We start from the raw sequence: 10,117 nt of genomic DNA on the forward strand, positions 1-10,117 counted from the left end.
AATGATCGTTAAATTTGAGTCAAATATCATAGATATTGACTAATTGTAGCTACTAGTTAATTTCTGTTATATCAATTTTCATTCAGTTACAATATTTTAACAATCACAGATTGGTTAGCAAGGAAAAGAACAAGGACTATATGTTCGTCAAGCGATGGTGATCATATCGATTCTTTAACCTCCTCCTTACTCTCTAATTTACCTCCCAAACCAATACCATCCAACACTTCACTATTACATAAAACTGCAAAAACCAAGGAACTAACATCACTAAAATGTATTTACTCAAGAAAGAAAAATGATTCAATAGATAAAAGAATAGTATGTTGTTTTAAACGTGTGGCAAATTCTAAAGAAGCAAATACCAAAATCAAGGAAACAAGCAAAAGTATTATCAATGATGACTCTGATGACGCAAAGAACAATCCAGAAGAACAACTAATGCATAGCACGAATCTAGAAGTTAAATCTTATTTTGAATCTCTAATGAGTATAGAATCAATAGATTTACATAAACAGAAATCTGATTCTAGTTATAAAAAAGCAATACCTAATTTTCAAATAAAATATAAACGCAATGAAGAAAAACGCGCTAAAACATCTAAAGATGCAAATGTTAAAAATGAACCTATTGTATTTTGTTTTACGCATAAACATAGGTCTTGTAGAAATAACGGTAAAGCCCCGCTTTTGAAACGTAGCAGGAAATCTACTAATATGGTTAAATACAGAAATGTCTTATCAGAACCACCACTAAAACAACCATTGAACAGAAGTATGTTATTAGGAAAATATAAATTAAAGATATCACGACACTCAGATGCCAGACCGGCACGAGTCATACTCTTAAATCAAAACCTTAACGAATCAAATAACGAAAGTAAAACAAATATCACAAAAGAAAAAGTCGTAGATAAAGAGTTTCACAAAATGACTGAAAAACTTGTCGAAACAGTATTCGAGAATTACGCTAAATTTGAAAACTACAAATCCGAAGATCATTTGCGAAGCTTCATTAATCGAGTTATCGCAGAAATATATTGTTTCAGTTGCGAACAGATTGACGATCATCCAGTAAAGGCACTTTTTAAATGTCTACTGGAATACTGGATACAGAATAGCGCGTTTCCACGATTAAAAGAGACAGTCAAAGCGGTTAAATCTATCAGTAAACCGTCAAATTATTATTTTACTAAAGATGAGAATACTTCGAGTCTATGCGTCCACAATCAAAGCCAAGAAACGCAATGTCACGATTACTATGACCCTTTAAGAAAGAAGAAATCTAAACAATCGTATATATTCAATCCGTTTGGTTTAGCAAAACTGCCGAAATCGGAAAGCTTTAACAAAGAACAACAGATTCAAGAATTAGAAAGAATAATAAAGAATACAGTTTATTACTGTGATAACACGCGTACTGAGCCTAGAGAAAGTAAAAAAGACGATATTCAAATAACGAAGATTTTAATAGAAAACATTGGTAAAGATTGCCTTAATCAAGCGACAAACGAAATCAATAAAGTAGCCAATGAAACTGAATTAATGGAATTGCAAAAGGTTATAAACTATTTACTAAGCGAAACTTCGCTTCCAGTAGATATGGTGAAAGAGATTTTCAAAGCATATTTGAATATTCTTAAAAATGAAAGTGTCGATGAAATTGCTAGCAGTTTGTCAATAGATACAGCTAAAAATATTGAATCAAACTCTTATAAATGTGACGTATTAACAGATTGCGTACAAAAACATATATCTAAAAATATAAATACACAAAGTTTTCAAGATAATATATCTTTTAATGAAAACTTGTCTTTGAATAATGTAAGTGAGATATATTTGTATAACGTTTTAAACAAGATAACTTTCAAATCTGACAATGTTAAAATACCTTGGGATCGTAACACACAAAAGGAGAAGATAAAAGAAGCTATGCAAGAATATAAACAATTAAAAGACTCTACATTTAAAATGCAACCTGATACAAGTAAAGTTGATAACAAAAATAGGGTTTTATACCTCTCACAATACAATCATATTTCCACGGATAATGTTCCTCTGGTAAAAGAAATCATGTCCATTGCGATTAAACTGGAAGACACACCTAATGCAGAAGCAAAAAATTCAAAACCAGATTATTTTATAAAAGACAAGGGACCTTTCAAAAATATCCCACGGAATTTGCTACCAAATTTGGATTACAAAACTAATTCTGACAGATTATATTCTACACAAACAGTTGATCCAACAGATTATAATAAAAACCCTTTTTTGGATTACAACTGTACACATGACAATATAAGTATCAAGCCTTTTTGCAGTAGTGATACTTTATCTAAAGAATGTTTTAAGAAAATCTACGAGAAAAGATGGGAACTTAATAATTTCGAGTATCTTATAAGTGACAATTCTAACATGACGAGATTGTCTTCTGACGCATTTAAAAGACAATCCAACATTTTAACTCTTATTGAAAAAGATAACATCCCTAATACATCGAATAAAACAGATGTTAGAAAAGAGAATGAAAATGTACCTAATTTCTTTGACAATAAAGATTTAAATTCCTTAAAAAGTAAATTATCGGATATTATTGATGAAGAATTTAAAAAAATGTTGCTTAACAAATTGAGCACACTTTCGAAGACTATACCAGCTTTACGTGAAGATATTTACAAGTTATATCATAAAATATTGGAAAAATACGACAAAATCGATACAACAATTTCTAAATCATTGCATAATCTTGAAAATTCAGAAGCAATCAATAGACATTCAAAAAAAGATACGGCTGTTCAATTCGAAGTAACAGATCCAATAGATGAAGTTGTAAAAAATAATGCAACCGTTAACACGACAAGTTTTACAACCCTTTTAAAAACAGTCAAATGTATGGATGACAAAGCAGAAAACACACAACATTCTGATAAGAAATTTGAATTCGGTAATACAAAAAAAACAGCTGAACTACCTAAAAATGCTGAAGTAAAAGTTACTGTCCTGAAAGAAAAAAAAAGTAAAGCTGTATCGAATCAAAAGTTATACCGATTAAAATGCACACGTGATTTTACAATGAACACGCCGTTTAAATTTAGAAAAAACGATAAAAACAAACGGACAAATATAATAGTTACGTTAAAAAAGAAATCGCCACATAAATTTGACAGTAAAGCATTGAAAAATTTAAGAAAAAACCTTATCAATGATACTCAAAGATCGAAAACATCCAACCCAAATGCTCACGAACTAAAAGACAAATTGTCCAAAGATTATAAATTTTATCAACAATATTTCAATAGTAAATACAAGATGAAGAAATACAGTTCTATTCTCACTTCTAACACTAAGTTAGTCAGTAACGGAGACCTTAAGACTCTATACAGATGTTCCAGTGACAGATATCATAAATCTGGTTTGTCTAAACTCGATTTTCTAACGTTTAGTCTACTTGAAGTAACATACAGGATGTAGGAATATACCAAATATTTTTTTAATAGTAATAATACTAGTCCTATTAAAGATTTATTTAAATAATAAATAAAAGTAGTTAGTTCAATAATTAGTTAAATTATTAAATAAGATATAAATTATTAAATTAGATATTTGAATAACATGTGAATCACTAGCATATGTACAATTATTAAAAAAAATGGATAAAGCATGAATTCCTAGTAGTAAGTATTTAAGTAAATAATGTATTTAAACCCTTATGTATGTTGTATAAATAATGATTTTATAGATTTTCTCCTTGTATGTTGATTTGGTTTTTAGAGTTTTTTTTACAGTGGCGGTTAAATTTTTTAGCTGTTAGTACCTTTATTCGAAATTATTATTTCTACACTTTATATATCAAAAAATGTTAATGAAATACCAAGTACCTTATTGGCCTTTCTATTTTTTTTATAATCTATGTTAGTTATTTAGTTTACTGTCACTTCTAAAATTATATACTCTATGGGCGTGTCAGATTTAATTGGTTTACAAGTTAGGCGTATACTCTTGGTATATTTGACCGCCACTGTGATTACCCAATACCTTGCAGGGCTGGTTAGCCCGACGGGCGCGCCCCTGCGCGGCCCGCAAGCCGGGTTTGTGTCCGGCACCCCTGGCGGACGATTGGCTACTTGGATAATAGGTATGGTGGAAACTAAATTATGATTTCTGCTTGTAAAAATAATACAGTTGTATGGCATACCAAGAGTGGGAAAAAATATGGACAAAATTACGATACGACGCCTAAGGGTTTTTTTTATCTGTCTGGTTTACCTTTCCTTCCCTTATTGCATGAAGTGTATAAATTTTTGTGTCTTGCTTGTGTCCTTACGTTCAATTTATATTCAGAAAGTTATAATTTTTATTGGTTACAATACAAACGTTTACACAATTTTCTGTTGAAATCTGTGTTTATCAAGTCCTTTTTGACAAATCGATCTTCTTTATTGACGACCACAAATTTAAAAAAGCTATGTAAATTAATTTACAGACTATGTTCTGCATCTATACTAAATTTCAGCGGGATCTGTTGACTTCTGGATATAGTAACATCCATCCATACATTTAATATGAAGTTATCTTTCAGATTCCGGTGGTCCGTTAGAGAATGCGTCTCGCGAGCTGGGGCAGGCGCAGCTGTCGGTGCAGCAGCTGCAGCGGCTGCTGGATGCGCTGGAGATGCAGCAGCAGGTCCACCATGATACTGATGTGAGGACATAACATAGCTGTTATTATACGGCTTCGTCTGCATATTAAAAATTTACGTTTCTAAAAAAGAAGCGCCAATAACCTTTAGGTTTGGAACTATCGATCTTGCGGTCGAGGATTCGAATCCTGCCATTCAACTATCGTGAGCCATATCCAAGCAAAACTACAGCTTAGTTGGAATAATTAAAGGAAATTTTAGTAAATTATCATATGGAAATCTAGCTTCTTTGATGTTGTCAACTTTTAATTTTTGTCCCTTTCTTGGATGATATTTTTTTTTTATTAATACGCCCCATCCATTAAATAGCGTGAATATATGTAGTCTATGGCGTGGAGTAAGTGTAGGGCTTTTTATTAAAGAAAGAATTATTTAAATAAATGTTGTAATTACTGATATCTTGTATTACAAATAATAGTGTTTCCAAATCATTCTTCCAGGGCAAAAGTCACTTTAATTCTATAGTTATTTGATGTATTATGAAGCAATCATTTTAATAATACTTAGATGTCCTATGGTCAAATGGTAAATTAATTTTACATACCATAATTTAAAAAAAATAACAAAAAAACCTGCCATTCTTTACAATCTTACAAGTTCCCATTGAATAATTTTTGGCTCGTGTCGTGCATAATAAGCTATTTTTTTTTATTTCAGGTATCACTAGAAGGTGCTTCCCCTAACGTGAAGAAAGACCGGCGTAAGTTTGGTCTAAGGAAAAAGAAATCTAACAGTAAATGTGCGTCCGTAGAACTACAGCCTCCGCATATTGATCCTTCTAACTCTCATATGGTGAGCGATTTTCAATCTTATTGCCATAATGTTAAGTGTCTAACAGTGGTACAGCCCGCTTTAACATCTTAGCACGAATTTACCGACTCGACCCCAGTAATACCACGACCACACAGAAGACAGACGTGAAATAGAAGCAATTCCGTGTTTCGTCTGATGAGTGTGGTGCCGGAGGCATAATTTCAGTCCTTTTCCCTTTCCACCCTTTTCTTAAGAGGAAAGGATAGGAAGGAAAAGTGGATTTGACGGTGGAGGAGACGCATAGGAAGGGGAAATGTCTTCTTTATGTGCGTCTCCTAGGTCAATGAAGGGTAGGCAACGCTGCAATTGCGGATGTCTATGGTCAGCGGTCGCTTTCCATTTCGGTGGATTCAGGCCGCTTGCTCGTTGGCCACCTTGTATTATAAAAAAAATATGTTGCTAATAAAATATGTACAGTTAACAAAATCCAAGGTGTTCTTACAAAAAAAATATTAATTTCCTTGTATGAAAACAATCTTTGTCCCCCTTCAAAAAATCAAGTAGCAGTGTGTTGCAACATATGGGATAATAGTACAAAATCAATTAACCGTGTACTGAATGTGACGTCTCAAAGCATACAAAACCTTCAAGCGACTACATTTTTAATGAAATACCGAAAACTTACCCCATTGTGCGTTACTTGTAAAAATAATAGAGTTTTTTCCAGGCTCTTTCAGCACTAACAGCGCCCCCCTCCCCCGGCGGTGGCGCATCCTCCATCCCCAATTCGGCAGCTTCGTTGCCCATCGGTGAGTCCCTCTCTACTCACCCTATAATGCATTGTGTTAGTTGCTTGTCTAGGTTCATATATGCGCATAATGAATTAATATATTTTTTCTGAAACTAGATGGCGCTGATATTAATTTTTGTGGTATTTACACCAATTTTGAGGGTAGTTGAATAAATATATTGCATAATTACTTTTATGTATAAAATATTTATATTTGTTATGTGCATATATGTTTGTACATTATATATGTTTGTTTCTAGTGAAAGTGTTGTGTCGTGATAAGTTGAAATGCCCCTTGGATACAGGCACATTCCCCGCTTGATCGGAAACCTCAAACCTACCATTTTTTACCAAAAAAGTAGTCGTCTAGATGTGTCATGTTTTGTGTTAGTGAATGAATAAATTATTTATTAAAATATAGTTGTGTTTGTCTAGTTTAGTATTAAATGTTGTTTTTAATTATGTCTTCTCGAGGATTCTACGAGATTGGTAAGTCTATGGCCATGTGTCATGGTGTCGTATGTCTCTGTCACACATTGCACGATAGAGAGAGACAGCATGTGCGTTACATCATGTTTGTAGATGACGTGCGGTAGAGTTCGCGCTATTTATCATTCAGACTTGTTTTATTTCATTAAAAAAAAGAAGTATTAAAATAATAAAATTTCTTGCATGTTATCTCAAATATTAGAATTAAACCAAACAATTTAAATTACTCGACAGTTCGCGCTATTTTTCATCTGTCAAAATTATTTTGTTTATCTATTTTTTATTAAAAAAAAAAGAAAAGTAAAAGCTTTGAAACAAAAATTCTTGCATGTTAACTTAAAATTTTAGAATTCAATCAATATTTGATATTTAAATGTCTTTGATCATTTAAATTCAAAAATTATTTCAAACGAAATCGCCGTAGTTTTTTTTATCAGACCTGTTATTTGAATGTTTTGACAGACATCGAGTTACATTTAGAAAAAATCATCGAAAAAATTTAAAAAAAAATCAAAAATTCTAATTGAAACTTTTCTCGTTTTGCCTTCCAGCGTTTCTTTCGACATTTCTGGCCACCACTTTAGTTCGTAAGACTGATTTTTATTTTCTCTTTCTACCCCATACACGTCTCCCTTTCACGCATGATCGGTCAAGTCACAAGCAAGCGACTTACGTCTTTAAAACTATAGACATAAAGTACGAAATCGAATACTTTTAGATGCATTTTTTCATCTATAAAATTGATAATGGCAACTTCATTCAAAAATTAAAAAAAAAGATTATTGTCAATTTTATAGACTTAAAATATCGCATGTTCTTCATTTAAACTTTTTTTATATATTTTTTTTTATTTTAAATCTAGCTTTTATAAGTATTTTTCTCAATGCCTGATATTAAAGGGGACCTCTTATGTAGACGTCTATTAAGAAAGGATTTTACAAAATTCAGCCCCAAAAGGTCTAAAAATGGAGGTCCAAAGTTTATAAAGAGATGTTAATTCAACACAATAATAATTAAATTTTAGCGTTTTCACAACGCTTTAAAAACTTATTTTATAACAATTTAAAAGTATTTGTCAATTTTTTTGCTCATATCCTCATTCCCTATAAAGTAACCCCCCCCCCCTAATTTTTTAAACCCCCCAATCGTAGTTTTATAACTCAAATGCTTAACCACAGATCTGCTTTGCGATTGACACAGTTCTCATTGTTTACAAATCTATATAAAACTCACTAGGTTATCATAGATAAGAGATTATCTTAAGATTTGGGTTTTCTTAAAAAAAATCGTTCTATACAATTTTGAACTTTAGTATTAAGTGTTAAGATTGGTTTTCCAATAATTGATTTGTGTTTGAGAGTTTCATCTAGTAAGTACTGTAAGGATGTCTCTTTCACACGTTTAATGTTGGAAAGAGATAGTGATGTGAATTTTACGTAAATGATGTAATAGTTGCTCTCTTGTGCAATCTTTATATATATTTTTGAAATTAATATCTTATGAAAATGAAGTGATTTTTGTTCTGAAGTAACTTCGTGTGATTTTCTAAAATGACTGATAATGGAGTTATAGTGCCTTTAGGAAAAATTGTGTTTGAGTATTTATTGAAATTTTTAAGAGAATGCGAAGTGGAATGTAAGTTATTTTAAGTTTGTAACTTAACACAGTTGAAATGAATAGTGTAAAATAGAAAATTATAAGTCTAGCTTAGTTTATTTGTTATAAAATAATATAAATAAATAAGTATAAGTATGTAAGAATAAAATTTTGGTATTTAAATAGATTTTATTATAGAAATAGTTAATAAAATTATCTAAAAATACTGTAATCGTCAAAACATTAATTATCCCCACATATAGTAAATAAGTTTCGTCTAGTTAATAGTATGTAATGTGTTAGAACTCATTGTACATACTCCAGTTTAATTATGTACCAATAACTATATATATACATTGTAGCTTTTTTAATACTGAATATTACTAAATAATTTTTCAACCCAATAGTCGAAGTTTATAAATATTACTTAGGTTTTGTTGATTTTTTTTAATTACTAGTAGATTATTAATTTACCGATGTTTCCTTTAACAATTCCAACTAAGCTCTAGGTCAGTGCTAGGATATGGTCCACGACAATAGTCGAATGACGGGATTCGAACCCTCGACCTCAAGATCTGTAGTCCGTAACACAAAACCTTTAGGCTATTGGCGCTTGAATTGTATGAAATATGTTTCTAGAAGTGACAAGTATAGTTTTTTTTTCTTCAGTGGCGACTTACACGATGCAAAAAGCCCAAACGCACTTTTTTACCAATTTTACTTTTAAATTACGTATCGCACTTACTGTACAAGCTTTTACCCGCGACTCGTCCGCGTGGAATTAAAAAAATGAGTAGCCTATGTGTTCTTCCAGACTATCCTCTACATCTATGCCAATCATTGAGATGCATTACGAAGTTTAAGCGGCAAACTCTAACAAACATCCATCTAAACTTTTGTATTTATAATGTTAGGAAGATTAGAATTCAATTTATTTTTTTACGTGTAGCGTGTGCGGCGACACGTCCGCAGTCGCTGCCGGGGGCGGAGGCGCTGGGGGCGGCGGGCGGCGCCTCCCTCGCCAGCCTCACACCTGATCATCAGATCAGAGAAGACTTTACAGTCCTCGCGAAAGACCTGGTGGCCAGCTTGAAAGGGATAGTGGCTACTTTGGTAAGTTGGTTCTAATACTAGCTATCGCTCGCGACTTCGTCTGCGTGAAATTAAAAAGTAATAAAAAATTTAGTTACTGATAACGTAGTTTTTTACTGGTGAAATAATTTTTGATATCGGCCCTGTAGTTTATGAGTTATTTCAAATCAACAAAAATAAATATCTTACCTCTTTGTAATATTAGTATATTATTTTTATTATATTGGTATAGTTTATACCAATATGAACATACAGGCTACTAATTATATGTAACCAGCTTTCACCCGCGACTCCGTACGCGTGGAATTAAAAAAAAACAAAAGTGACTAGCTTATGTGTTCTTCCAGACTATGCTCTCTATGGCAAATTTCATCCAGATCCGTTCAGCAGTTTAGACTACAAACTGTTAACAAACATCCATCTAGACTTTCGTATCTTATCTTACTTCTTATTAATATTATAAATGCGAAAGTTTAGGTGGATGGATGGATGTTAGAGTTTGTAACCTAAACTGCTGAATGTATCTGGATGAAATTTGCCATAGATGTAGAACATAGTCTAGAAGAACACATAGGCTACTTGATTTGTTATAATTTTAATTCCCCGCGGACGAAGTCGCGGGCGAAAGCTAGTTTATATAATTAATAAGATTAGTAAGATAGGATTGTATTATAAAGGTGTGTGAGAGGGGGCGGCTG

At 32.1% G+C, this 10,117-nt stretch overlaps 1 protein-coding gene across 1 annotated transcript in view; it reads left to right on the forward strand.

Annotated features, from left to right (window-relative positions):
* Window positions 1-87: 87 nt before the first annotated feature.
* LOC106102801 overlaps window positions 88-10,117 on the forward strand; it is a 19,142-nt gene continuing 9,112 nt past the window's right edge. The window contains exons 1-7 of the mRNA XM_013282386.1: window positions 88-3,412; window positions 4,043-4,135; window positions 4,580-4,701; window positions 5,357-5,491; window positions 6,180-6,261; window positions 9,277-9,440; window positions 10,097-10,113. Coding sequence (XP_013137840.1) covers window positions 442-3,412; window positions 4,043-4,135; window positions 4,580-4,701; window positions 5,357-5,491; window positions 6,180-6,261; window positions 9,277-9,440; window positions 10,097-10,113 — 3,584 coding nt within the window. The 5' untranslated portion in view covers window positions 88-441. The remainder of the gene's footprint in view (window positions 3,413-4,042; window positions 4,136-4,579; window positions 4,702-5,356; window positions 5,492-6,179; window positions 6,262-9,276; window positions 9,441-10,096; window positions 10,114-10,117) is intronic.

This window comes from Papilio polytes, unplaced genomic scaffold (genome assembly GCF_000836215.1).
Source record: "Papilio polytes unplaced genomic scaffold, Ppol_1.0 DF823901.1, whole genome shotgun sequence".
NCBI lineage: Eukaryota > Metazoa > Arthropoda > Insecta > Lepidoptera > Papilionidae > Papilio > Papilio polytes.